The sequence below is a fragment of the Kogia breviceps genome, chromosome 10 (assembly GCF_026419965.1).
Source record: "Kogia breviceps isolate mKogBre1 chromosome 10, mKogBre1 haplotype 1, whole genome shotgun sequence".
NCBI classification, from domain to species: Eukaryota; Metazoa; Chordata; class Mammalia; order Artiodactyla; family Physeteridae; genus Kogia; species Kogia breviceps.
This window is the reverse complement of record NC_081319.1, coordinates 54,596,534-54,610,385: the sequence shown is the minus strand read 5'-3', so window position 1 is coordinate 54,610,385 and position 13,852 is coordinate 54,596,534. Positions and strand designations below refer to the sequence as shown.

Here is a 13,852-nt window from a genome sequence, read left to right as displayed (position 1 = left end):
AAGCAACTCTATGTCAATAAAATGGACAACCTGGAAGAAATGGACAAATTCGTAGAAAGGCATAACCTTCCAAGACTGAACCAGGAAGAAATAGAAAATATGAACAGACCAATCACAAGTAATGAAATTGAAACTGTGATTTTAAATCTTCCAACAAACCAAAGTCCAGAACCAGATGGCTTCACAGATGAATTCTATCAAACATTTAGAGAAGAGTTAACACCCATCCTTCTCAAACTCTTCCAAAAAACTGCAGAGGAAGGAACACTCCCAAACTCATCTGCGAGGCCACCATCACCCTGATACCAAAATCAGACAAATATATTACAAAAAAAGAAAATTACAGACCAATATCACTGATGAATATAGGTGCAAAAATCCTCAACAAAATACTAGCAAACAGAATCCAACAATACATTAAAAGGATCATATACCATGATCAAGTGGGACTTATCCCAGGGATGCACGGATTCTTCAATATATGCAAATCAATCAATATGATACACCATATTAACAAATTGAATAAAAAACACATGATCATCTCAATAGATGCAAAAAAAGCTTTTGACAAAATTCAACACCCATTTATGATAAAAACTCTCCAGGAAGTGGGCATAGAGGGTACCCACCTCAACATAATAAAGGTGATATACGACAAACCCACAGCAAACATCATTCTCAATGGTGAAAAACTGAAAGCATTTCCTCTAAGATCACGAACAAGACAAAGATGTCCACTCTCACCACTATCTTCAATATAGTTTTGGAAGTCCTAGCCACGGCAATCAGAGAAGACAAGAAATAAAAGGAATCCAAACTGGAAAAGAAGAAGTAAAACTGTCATTGTTTGAAGATGACATGATACTATACATAAAGAATCCTAAAGATGCCACCAGAAAACTACTAGAGCTAATCAATGAATTTGGTAAAGTAGCAGGATACAAAATTAATGCACAGAAATCTCTTGCATTCCTATACACTAATGATGAAAAATCTGAAAGAGAAATTAAGGAAACACTCCCATTTACCATTGTAACAAAAAGAATAAAATACCTAGGAATAAACCTACCTAGGGAGACAAACGACCTGTATGCAGAAAACTATAAGACACTGAGAAAAGAAATTAGACATGATACCAATAAATGGAGAGATATACCATGTTCTTGGATTGGAAGAATCAATATTGTGAAAATGACTATACTACCCAAAGCAATCTACAGATTCAATGCAATCCCTATCAAATTACCACTGGCATTTTTTACAGAACTAGAACAAAAAATCTTAAAATTTGTATGGGAACACAAAAGATTCCAAATAGCCAAAGCAATCTTGAGTGAAAAAAACGGAGCTGGAGGAATCAGACTTCCTGACTTCAGACTATACTACAAAGCTACAGTAATCTAGACAATATTGTACTGGTACAGAAACAGAGATATAGATCAGTGGAACATGGTAGAAAGCCCAGAGCTAAACCCACACACCTATGGTCAATTAATCTATGACAAAGGAGGCAAGGATATACAATGGAGAAAGACAGTCTCTTCTATAAGTGGTGCTGGGAAAACTGGACAGCTTCATGTAAAAGAATGAAATTAGAACACTCCCTAACACCATACACAAAAATAAACTCAAAATGGATTAAAGACCTAAATGTAAGGCCAGACACTATAAAACTCTTTGAGGAAAACATAGGAAGAACACTCTTTGACATAAATCACAGCAAGGTCTTTTTTGACCCATCTCATAGAGTAATGGAAATAAAAACAAAAATAACCAATTGGGACCTAAGAAAACATAAAAGCTTTTGCACAGCAAAGGAAACTAGAAACAAAATGAAAATGCAACCTTCAGAATGGGAGAAAATATTTGAAAATGAATCAACAGATAAAGGATTAATCTCCAAAATATATAAACAGCTCAAGCAGCTCAATACTAAAAAAACAAACAACCCAGTCAAAAAATGGGCAGAAGACCTAAATAGACATCTCTTCAAAGAAGACATACAGATGGCCAATAGGCACATGAAAAGCTGCTCAACATCACTAATTATTAGATAATGTAAATCAAAACTACAATGAGGTATCACCTCACACCGATTAGAATGCCATCATCAGAAAATCTACAAACAACAAATGCTAGGGACGGTGTGGAGAAAAGGGAATCCTCTTGCACTGTTGGTGGGAATGTAAATTGATACAGCCACTATGGAGAACATTATGCAGGTTCCTTAAAAAACTAAAAATAGAACTACTATATGACCCAGCAATCCCACTACTGGGCATATACCCTGAGAAAACCATAATTCAAAAAGACACATGCACCCCAATGTTCACTGCAACACTATTTACAATAGCCAGGTCATGGAAGCAACTTAAATGCCCATCGACAAACAAATGGATAAAGAAGATGTGGTACAAATATACAATGGAATATTATTCAGCCATAAAAAGGAACGAAATTGGGTCACTTGTTGAGACGTGGATGGACCTAGAGACTGTCATACAGAGTGAAGTAAGTCAGAAAGAGAAAAACAAATATTGTATATTAACACATATATGTGGAACCTAGAAAAATGGTACAGATGAACCGGTTTGCAAGGCAGAAATAGAGACACAGATGTAGAGAGTAAATGTATGGACACCAAGGGGGGAAGGTGGGGTGTGGTTGTTGTGGTGTGATGAATTGGGAGATTGGGATTGACATGTATACACTGATGTGTATAAGATAGATAACTAATATTGAACATGGGAAAAATAAAGAAATGATTAAAAAAATTTAAAAAAATGGAGTACTTTGTAATTCAAGTCAATTCCATAAACATTTATCATGAGACTACAATAGTCTTTACAGATCTACATAATTTATACTTGGTTTTCTAATTTATGATTAATTTGGTTTCTCTAGAATAGAATGTACTGGCCTTCAAATTGTTTAATCATCTAATGTGAATAAATCTTTTTGTGAATAAATAAAGTCACTATGGTTGATTAGAATGTAGAAAAAACAGAATTATTATCTGTCACTAGATTCTAGTAATTTGCGTCTGGTGCCATTTATGTCAGTTATCAATTTATTGCCTCTCAGCTCCAAATCCACCCTTTCTTTATGTTCTCCAATAATGGAGGTGGACTCTATATATATTTCTCCTTGCCATCTGGTCTAATCAGATACTTTATCACCAGAGGGTGCTGGAGGGACATGGAGAAGGAAGAGGTGTCTCCTCCTGGTCACATGCACTCATCTCATGGGGCTCCTGCAGTAGGTGGGGCTCTTTTCAGCAGTTTTGATGACCAGCAGCAAAAGTGGCCCCTGACAGCTTCCCCCAACACCACGCCCTGTGGCGGCTTCACAGCAGCCTGGTCACAGGAGGATGCCCATAAATGGTTTTTCCTTGCACACTCTCCTCCAAGGACTTCATAGGGAGGGCTGCCAGCGAGGCACCTTTCCTTGGATGGCTTGAGTGAGTTCTAAAATATGGCAGTGCCCTGATATCAGCATCCTCCAGCACTCCAGGGGCTGGACTCCTAGAGACCCCACCTGTGTGACACCTTGGGGGACTTCCCTGTCATCTTGTGAGCCACACTGCACCCTCTCCAATCAAGTCTGGATCTCAGCCCTGGGTGGGGGTGGCCTCTTGCTCAGTGCTCCATCTCAGTTCTAGGAGTGATGTCTGTTCTTTACAGTATCTGCTATTTCTGTATTTTTTAGGGTCTCTTTCTCGCCTGCGAGGCAATCTCCCATGACTCCAATCCCCTGTTAATAATTCTTTTTTTTTTAATATGGAACTCTTCACAAATCTGCATGTCATCCTTGCACAGGGAGCATCCTAATCTTTTCTGTATTGTTCTAATTCTAATATATGTGCTGCTAAAGCAAGTACGATAATTCTTTACATTGCACTTTCCCACTTCAGATTACTGTGCAGTTTTTGTCTTTTTATTGGACCATAATACATCATTAAATAAGCCATTCTTTTTCATTTGCATGGCGATATCATTCTTTTTCATTTGCATGGCAAATATCTGGATATTCCTGATATTACAAAATGAATCATTTTGTAATAGTTTCTATCTGCTACCAGATCTGCTCTATATATTATGTTAGGACCTAGTCCTTTTGAACCACCTTTTATATTTTCTTCCTTCAATAAGTTTTGGTTTAGATATTTTGGAAGTGACAAATCTGTGATATCTTGGCCCAGTCTCTTTTAGAATGGTGTGGCTCTAGTGCTATGATATTTGGAAACTGGTGAAGCCTTTCTGACATTTCATTTCATTGGAGGAAATTTGATGCTCCATTTGGTGGAATACCTTTACTATGGGCATTCCCCAAATTATTAAAACTTGGAAAAAACATCCCTTGAATATCCACAAGGAACATATTTGAGTTTTTCTGTCTCTTTGCCTCTGTAGCTTTTATTTTATATAGACTTTCTTCAAGTAGCTTCAAAGCAGTAAAGTGTATTTTCAGAGTAGAACCATTCACATGCCACTTAATTCCCTACATATATAAAAGTCTGACCTCTTGGGCATCTTAGGACCACATTTAGTCCATATTGTCTAACACCACAACATTGAGAAGGGAATCCAAGTGTCTAGACCAGACGGATGATAGAGAAGGGTACAAAAAACCTGCAGCAGTAAAAGCATTGTCATCATCTTTAAAAATTCATGGAGAGGTAGAGAAGTGTCACTAAAGAAAAGATGGGTTCATTCTATCCTGATTTTCAAAGAGAAAGAAAGAAGATATATTCCAAGAAATAAAGCCAGTGCTTTGATGTCAATTCCAGCAAGGATTATTGAGCAAATAATATGAGACCCTTGGGGGAAAAAAAGTCAGTGGTCACCAAAATATAGTAGCTTGTATTCTCTAAAACTGAGCCTTGTCAAAAGAAATTCATCTCTGTTGCTGAAATATCACTAGATCACAATGATGATGATGATTAGTAATAATAATAAAAACTAGCAGTATGCTTTTTAATAAGTATAAATGTAGAATATAGCACATAGACTGAAATGATCAAACATGCAAATATAGAATGGAGAAGGGGGTCATGATGGATTTTACCTGACTTCAAGCTCACAAGTTTTAAGTAACTGATTAGACTACTGAAAAATTCCGAAGGCAGCACTGAGTAGCACAAAAAGACTGGGTTTTGGAGTCACATGGATGCAGTTTGAATCTCAACTTCACCAGGTCTTTGCTTGGACAAGTGTCAAACTTTCTAAGCTTCAGCTTCCTAATCTATAAAATGGAGATTATTTTGTCTACCCCACAGAGCTGGTTTGATGAGTAAAGAGATTATTTCCAACATTAACCACCACATGTGGCACACAGAAGGCACTCTACTAGTGTAGTGACTATTACCTGGAACTATATTGGTAGAAAGATGTGCTTTTCAAGTGGATAAACAGTCCCACTTGAAAATCTTCACTGGGTGAGACACATCACTGTGTTAATTTCTGCCTACATATTAGAAGGGGAACATAAAAAAAATTATAGCATGTCCAAAGAAGGGCAACTGAAATGTTCAATTTCATATGATTTAAACACAGAATATAACTCAGAGAACAGTAATAAGGCTAGGTACAGGCAATCAAGCTGCAATGGTATGGGCATTTTCAAAGAAGAAATTTCTCATAATCCAAGAAATATTCCTGGCAAAGCGAATACTACACAGGTAGAAGTTGGTGTATTCAAGGTGATGGCAAGTACTTGGAATGACTAGATGGCAGGGTGTGCTGAAGAGGGGTTAGGCTGGAAACAGAGATGGGCATCCTTTCACAAAGGGCTTCCTCACTGGCCATGCTGGGGAGTCGGGGCTTGATTCCAGAGGCAACTGGAGTGTTTCAGTCTAGGGGACAGATTTCATTTTATTAGAAAGCCCACAGGGTGGCTGCAGCATAGAGATGGGATAAAGGGGTCTAAGACTGGAAGCAGTGGATGAGTTGGGAGACAGCACCAACCTGAGTGCTAAGAGGAGCCTGAACTAAGGTGGTGGCTTTAGGAGTAGAGAAGGAAAATAGGTGAAGACAACATTGAGACTTTGGTTTAGATAAATCATGGTTCTAAGGAAAAAGAAGATGGATCATAGTTCTAATGGAAAAGAGTTCCAAAAATTCATCTGGAAAATGTATTTATCAAAATTTTGGTAAAGAAAATGGCTACACTTCAGCCTTAGAAATGATGAATTTGAGGTGACTGTGGGAGTCTGGAAAATTCCAGGACATACCTGTATACAAAGGACTGAAACTGAAGGGACAAGTCAGGGATGGAGACATTATTGAGACTATTGATGACAAAGCTCTAGACATAGATGAAACATTTCAGGGAGAGTATGTAGACACAGGAAAGGGCCAAGACAAAAGAATGGAGAGCATTTAAGCAGTCCTCAGATGAAGAGACCTTCACACAGAGACTGAGAAGAGAAGTCACATGGAAAGGAGAAAAACTGGGAGAGAAAGTTAAAGGAGCCAAGACAGGAAAGAAGTGGATAATCGTGCAAAATGTTGCAGGAGTCCAAGAAGAAGATTAACGGATGTGCATTGAATTTAGCAAATAGAAGGTTGTTATGATCTAATAAAACTATATAAAAACTATATTTAAAAAACTGTAAGTTGCAATGTGCTTGATACATACCAAATCCTAATAGTAGGATTCAGTTAGTATTAGAATATGAATATTTAGAGCTCCCTGGAAGAGGAATAAACTGTGAATTCTCTTACACAGGAAGTGTCCTGGCAGAAGTTGACTTCCTGTTACAAGAACTATCAAGAGAGGTTTCCTGCACTGAGCAGGAAGTTGACTAGATGTCCTTGAAGATCCTTTGTAACTCAGAAAGTCTATGAAACCTAAATAACTCTTTCTAAGGCAGAAATCAGGAAGAGAAAAACAAAAAGTTGAATAATTAGGACTCGCCCAAGAGATCAAAATAAACATGTGAATGACAGTATATACCGCTAAGAAAACATCTATTAGATCTTAGATCCAACATGGAAAAATAAAGATAGGATTTTCAGGGGCCTATGAATAATGCAGAATTCCTTTGAAATGATAAGTTTCAATCGTCTTCAAGAAGATATGCATTACTTTTGTTCTTTTCAGGCAAAGATATTCAAGTACTAGATACTCTGTGTGGTTGTGTTCATTTACTGTTTGTAATGTTCCACTTAACACTCACTGCCATTTGCTTCACAGTGAAATATATGTATCTATCATTATAGACTTTGTTTTTTCCTAAATTGAAAACCTTGCAGTTTTACAGACCTGGGCTCTCATCAAACCTGTGTATCTCTTCCCTTAAGTATGCATTAGGGTTATATTTAATCAGTGCAAGGAAGGCATTTGTTAACAAAAAGAGGCTAATCAATTTGACATTTATATGTGAAATTCAAATTTACTAAATTTACTAAATTTACTTTATTTCTCTAAATGGATACAGAGAAAAGAGACAAATGCAGATCACATACAAAATCCCTTATAAGTAGGAATTCTGGAGGACCATTGAAGGAGCCACCTTCCCTGCTTTGGGGCCATCTGGCTCACACAGATAAAATATCCAGGGCAGAAGGCTGCCTAATGCTTAAAATCCACCTTAACTTTCATTACAAGGATGTGAATGTTTGCATTTCCCTAAAGATGATGGTAAGAGGTTCCTCCCTCAATTTTTAAGCCTTTAGGAAGGTATATAAATAACTTTTAAATCAGTTCATCATTTTGCTCGTCACTTTTCCTCTCAGCTCTATCAAAAGACTGTGCAGTTCTAAAAAAAAATAATGACACAGTTCTGAGGTATACAGCACTTTCCTTAAGACCTATAGCTCCCACAGCCAGAGAAATAAAAAAGGCAATTCAAACTTGAGAAAATAAAGAGGTAATTCAACCTCAAGAAAATAAAAAAGGTGATTCAAACTCAAATTCAATCCAGTCAGATAGCTCTTGTTTCATCCTTACATGGTAAGTACACATCTCTAGAAAATACAGACATTTTCTTCTGTAGTTATAATGCCACTGTCATGTCTAACAAAATCAGTGATAACTCCTACCAGTTCATATTGGAAATTCCCCAACTGTTTTAAAATTTACTTTTTACAATTGGCTCCCTCAGACTAGGGTTGCCTTTGGTTGTTCTGCCTCTTAGGTTTCTTTGACCCCAGAAGTGATCAACATCACACTCTCCTTTATTTTTCCTCATGCCACTGACCTGTTGAAGAAACCAGGTCAGCTGTACTGTGGAATGTTCCACATTCTAAACTGGTCTTCTTGTTTTTTAGTGGTGTTACCAGAAAGTCGTTTAAATATGGACTCTTCTGCTCTTTTTGCAAGTTCCTTTACATCCCTAGTTTTCAGGGAGTCTGGAGTCTTCGAACCTTCTGATCAGATGCCCCCTTTGCAGACAGTGGGAGAATCCACGGCCAGGAGTCTCCGGAGCAGTGTTTCCCGAAGTTATCTGAGGACCATCATCACATCTCACCCAAGTTACTGCAACCGTCTCCCACCTTGTCTCGCTTATTCTTTTCTTGTCCTCCCCTCACCACCACCTCCTCCCTCTCTTCTCATGACATCCAGCACCATCTTTCAAAACGGAAATCAGACTCCTCTCTGCTGAAAACTTCTCCAAAGATTACACTTGGAATAAAAGCCAAAGGTCTTTACCATGACCTGCCTGGCTCCAGCAGATCTGGTCTCTGCCAACCTCTCCACACTATCACCGACTATCTCTCCCCCTTGCTTAATGCACCTTCTTTTGGCTCCTCAAACACACAGAACTCTTTTCAGCTTCAAGCCTTGGCAGTTGTTTATTGATTCTATCTAGAATGCCTTTCCCCTCAAGCATCTGCGTGGCATGCTTCTTACCATCACTCAGCAGGTCTCAGCGCAGAGGCAACCCCAGGGGGCCCTACCTGCATCCCAACCAAACAGGCCACCACCACCCACACCCCCCATTTCAGCATTTTACCCTATTTATTTCCATTATAGTACTTCCCACACCTGGAACTGTCTAATGAGTTATTTGTAATTACTTATTATCTTTCATGAATCTGTTTTATTGTTTTCTTAAGACTTCCCCCAACTTGATGTTTCCCATGTAATAATTTGATTGTTTATTGCCTGTCACTTTCCCTTTGAATGTAAGCACCATGAGAGTGGGGAACTTCCCTGTCTTATATCTCCAGCACGAAACAATTGCTCAGTAATTCTTGCCAAATAAATGAATACCAAAAACTAGCCAGATTGCTTATATACAGGATAGATTCCTGGGCTGCAGTCTCTAAGTGATTTTTATTATGTTAAAAATTGCTATAAAGTATATGCTATAAGAAGAGCTAAGCAAACCTCACACTTTATATTTCTTAAAAATCAGAATTAAATAATATTCTTCATATTTTCTAACCATATATTTTAGAAAAGTACCCCAATAATCTCTCTTTGTAACCACCATATTTCTTATATATAGCAAACAATCCAACAACAAAATGACTTATATTTCCATTGCTCCAAAGCTAACATGCTCTCATTATTTTATAAAAAGAGAAAACTATATGCATTATTGTACATTCACTTAATTGATTTTTCACAGAAGCACCACTATAGCACAGTTGAATGTTTGCAGTACAATCATTATGCAATTTATATATCAAGAGACAGGTCATAATTTATTCAGTGTTATCCTTGGTAATTATTATTGAGCACTGTAATTTTCAATACTTAAGGCAAGTGTGTTCTCTGAATCCAACAAAGGAAAAATACTCACTAATAAAGTAAATTAACATAATGGACTCTATGAATTAAGCTAATGACTTGTTTCTAAGTCTGCAACACAAAAACCAATGAAATACAACAGATTAGAAAATTACCACCTTCATTACTGTTGACTGACAAAATCACAAGCACAATTCTGTAATCACTTACTTCCATCAGTAATTTGAATCCTTCTCTTTTCTTGATTTCTTCTACTAGGTACCTAAAAAAAAGTCACAATAATATTTATAATCTGCAATCTAAAAATTCCATGAACATGGCTGACATACAATAAAACTATAATTTCTGACGCAGAGACAAGGCTTAGAAATAAGTAAGGGTACATGTACAGGCACAGGTCTGTATTTAGACGGATACACCTGAGCCTACTGCAATCCACTGGGGCCTGAGTAAAAAGGTACATCTCTTTGACGAGATGATGTCTATCTTACATGTTAGCATCAGACTTCAACCCAAGTGTGAAAGCCACACAAAGTAGATTGGATATATATCTCATTCATATTCTAGATGGGGATTTAGCATAGGTACTTAAATTATCTAGCTGGCTTGGCGGTAAAAGTTTTTGGTGTTTAGTCTTGCTTGTGTGTTCTTTTAAGATCAAGGAAGTACAACACCATACTTCCCAAGGCCAGGCCAGAGGGAAGAAAGACTGATCACTGGTATTATGCTAAAAGTAAGTGGGTTGTAGCCATTGATAGAATGTCTATGAAGTTATCTTGAATGTCAGGGAAAAAAGAATTATCGTGCCATAAGCAAAGGGCACAGCTACATGAGATATGGAATGTGATGGAGAAAAGACTAAAATGACATTGAGAATGTAGAGTAAATTAACACTGACTCTGCCCCACTGGGCTTGGTTATTGTCTAAATAAAAAGATAAACCTTCTGAACAATTGGCTTTGAAAACTAGTGATTTGTTCATGAGCTTTGAAAAGTTCATAACAATTGACACAGTATTTCAAATTTGGGGGTCAAATGTAAGGAAATGATCAGAGGTGCTGACAAAAATGTACTTTCCAGGGTATTTTGCAATTGTATATGTTATAGCCAAAAAGAAAGGAAGGAAGGAAGAAAGCAGGCAAGCACTGGCTTTGAAAATCCTGTTCGGTCATATGGAATTATGGTACCATCATATGGAATTGATTGTGTAACTAACTTACATACATTCAATTAATATTTAAGGGCAACAAAGAAATGCTCCTCTTTGGACCTCAATTCCCTTACCTGTAAAACTGGAATAACACATTCTGATTTTCCAATCTCAAAAGGATGTTGTAAAAAATATAAATAAAATCATATGTAAAAAATTGTATAGAATATAAACCGTGGAAATGGGGGATTATTATTACTATGTTTATTGACTAAAGGACATTCTAGAATGTGGATATGGAATATACCAGTTAATGGGACGAAGTTCTTTTTTCCCAAACAATTTTTTTAGCTTTTTGCATAAGGTTAAGTATCGGTGCTTAGCATACAGATTATATCATCTTTAAATTATAAAATATCTTTAAAAATCCTATCGATATTAACTGGATAATACGAATCTTTTATTTTGAGCAATAATGTTGTGACACCACACACGTGCGTGCACGCACACACACACACGCACACACATTCACAAAGTATTTGATGTTCTTTCTACATACTCCTTTCCCTGAATCTTTTTTCAGGAGATGTCATGTAGCTGTAAAGTTTTTACACCGTTAGCACACTGCCTAACTTTCGATAAAAGCAATTCCAATGGTCAATAAACATTAGAAAAGATGCTCAAGATCACTGGTAACCAAAGAAGTGCAAATTAAAATAACAATACTAAACCTGTTGCCCACAGGACACTGGAAACAAATTTAAAGAGGGACAACATCCAGTGCTAGTGAATGTGATAGAAAGCTGCTATAAACCTTTCAAAATTAATAATACTCATAGCTTCTGATCCAGCAAACCACTTATGAGATGCTGGTCTACCAGGAAAACCTCATCAACACTAAGACAGATAGAGAGAGACAGAGAGAGAGAAAGAGAGATGTATACACAAATGTTGCTGCATCTAAATCTACATGTGCATGTGTATGTGTGTGTATTCCATACGGAATAATTGGAAAAAAGATTAATATCCAGAAATTGGCAAAGGGTAAAATAAAATGTATTATAGCAACACATGTACTACGATGCAGCTATTAAAGAGAATGGATTATATCCACTTCAATTAAACCACAGAGATGCTCATGATATATTAGTAAGAGATGAAAGCAAGGGATTGAGAAATGTAGATAATATGATTCTGCTTTTTAAGAAAATATTAAAAAAAGAAAAAGCATAAGTGATCCCTCTCCACATGTATATATGAGCATGGAATGAAGTATGGAAGACCGCATCCTAAAGACATCCTCGATGTCTACCTGAGGAAGCGAGAAACAGGATGCAGTGGGGAGGTAGAGACTATTTACTCTCTTTTTATATCTCTGCAAAGCTTCATAGGTGTGGTTACTCATAATTTTTGAAAAGGAACTTAATAAAAGAAAAAAATACAAATCACAAAACAAAATAGATAGACATATACAATCTTTATCTATACAAGGAAAGCTTCATGAACCCTATTTTTTCTTGCCTTTTCAGGCACAAATATAATGGCAATCTGCTAACTCAGTGCCATGATTCCATTCTGAGGGGGCCTGCACTAATCCTGGATACCCCCAGGCTATGAACTCCAGGGAATGACTCTAGAAGATTCTAGTTGTACACTTGATCAACTTTGTGATTCTAGGCAAACTCCTCAGACTCCCTGAGCCCTCCTCAGTTTCCTCATGCACGTAATGGAGATGTGGAACTAGATTTGTAAAATCCTTCCCCAACAGATTAAGACTGTTAAGATGAAACTTCGACACACTGCCTATACTCTCAGTTTAAAATATCTGTCAAACTGACTAACACTGCTCCTGGGAGAAAGGTATCCTAAGGCAGAGCTGAATCAATTCAGTTAAAACTCTGCTCTTTGCTAACCACGTGGATCTGGGCTCTGTGCCTGATCAATGCCCCCATGCAGTCACTCTCAGAACCTGTAAAGCCCAGTGTAACAAACACTCCAACTGAACTGAGGGTGGAGGTGATTTGGATAAAGAGTTATAACAATAATAAAAGGTTTACACCAGGGTTCTCAAACTATGTTCCTTGGTATACTGTGTTAATAGGTTTCCCACATGAAAGGGTTCCATTCAAATAAATTTGAGCAATGCTAGGCATATCCATTAGATTGCTTTTGCTTAAAATTAGAAGTGTGCTTGGCTTAAATCATGAGAACATTTATTGAGCTGGTTGGAAAGTTCAGTAATGTCACCAAGAACCAGGCATTTTCTATTATTCCAGCCTGCCATGTTCAGAGTGTTAGTGAATTCACTTGTGTTCACAAGATGGCAGCCACAGCTCCACACATCACATCTATATGTGACAGTGTCCCAGGAAGAAAGAGAGGAGGCTGGAGCAAAATGCATTTTCTCTTAATTTCTATTAGGTAAGAATATTTTCCTCAGAAGCTTTCATAGACTTCTTCCTGTATCTTTTTTTTTTTTTTAATTTTTTTTTGCAGTACATGGGCCCCCCACTGCCGTGGCCTCTCCCATTGCGGAGCACAGGCTCCGGATGCGCAGGCTCAGCGGCCATGGCTCATGGGCCCAGCCGCTCCGTGGCATGTGAAATCTTCCCAGACCAGGGCACGAACCCATGTCCCCTGCATCAGCAGGCATACTCTCAACCACTGCGCCACCAGGGAAGCCCCCTGTATCTTATTGACTGAACCTAAGTCATATATTCATCCCTAAGCTAATGACTGAAAAGGGAATAGGCTTAGCTCAATGTTCCCAGCTGGAATATTGCTATCTATATAAAATTGAGAGGTTCTGTTGGCAAGGAAAAAGGAAGAATGGGTTTTGGATGAAGAGTAACAGTGCCTGCCTACTGGCTAAAGTTTAAGATATTTCTATATTACAAGCCCCTCAGAGCCTTTAGTGTACTAATGAACACTTTGAACCTCCAAGAGAGGACCAATGTATTGGTTAGCGTTGTCAAAACATATTTGACCGTGGAAACATTT

At 37.6% G+C, this 13,852-nt stretch overlaps 1 protein-coding gene and 1 non-coding gene across 3 annotated transcripts in view; both read right to left on the bottom strand.

Moving 5' to 3' along the window:
* GADL1 (glutamate decarboxylase like 1) overlaps positions 1-13,852 on the bottom strand; it is a 262,602-nt gene that overhangs the window by 77,345 nt on the left and 171,405 nt on the right. For both annotated transcript variants that reach the window (XM_067043127.1, XM_059077372.2), the window contains exon 13: positions 9,913-9,964. In XM_067043127.1, coding sequence (XP_066899228.1) covers positions 9,913-9,964 — 52 coding nt within the window. The remainder of the gene's footprint in view (positions 1-9,912; positions 9,965-13,852) is intronic.
* On the bottom strand, positions 3,774-3,880 carry LOC131764757 (U6 spliceosomal RNA). The gene has a single exon (XR_009337955.1). It is a non-coding gene; the product is annotated as a U6 spliceosomal RNA (small nuclear RNA).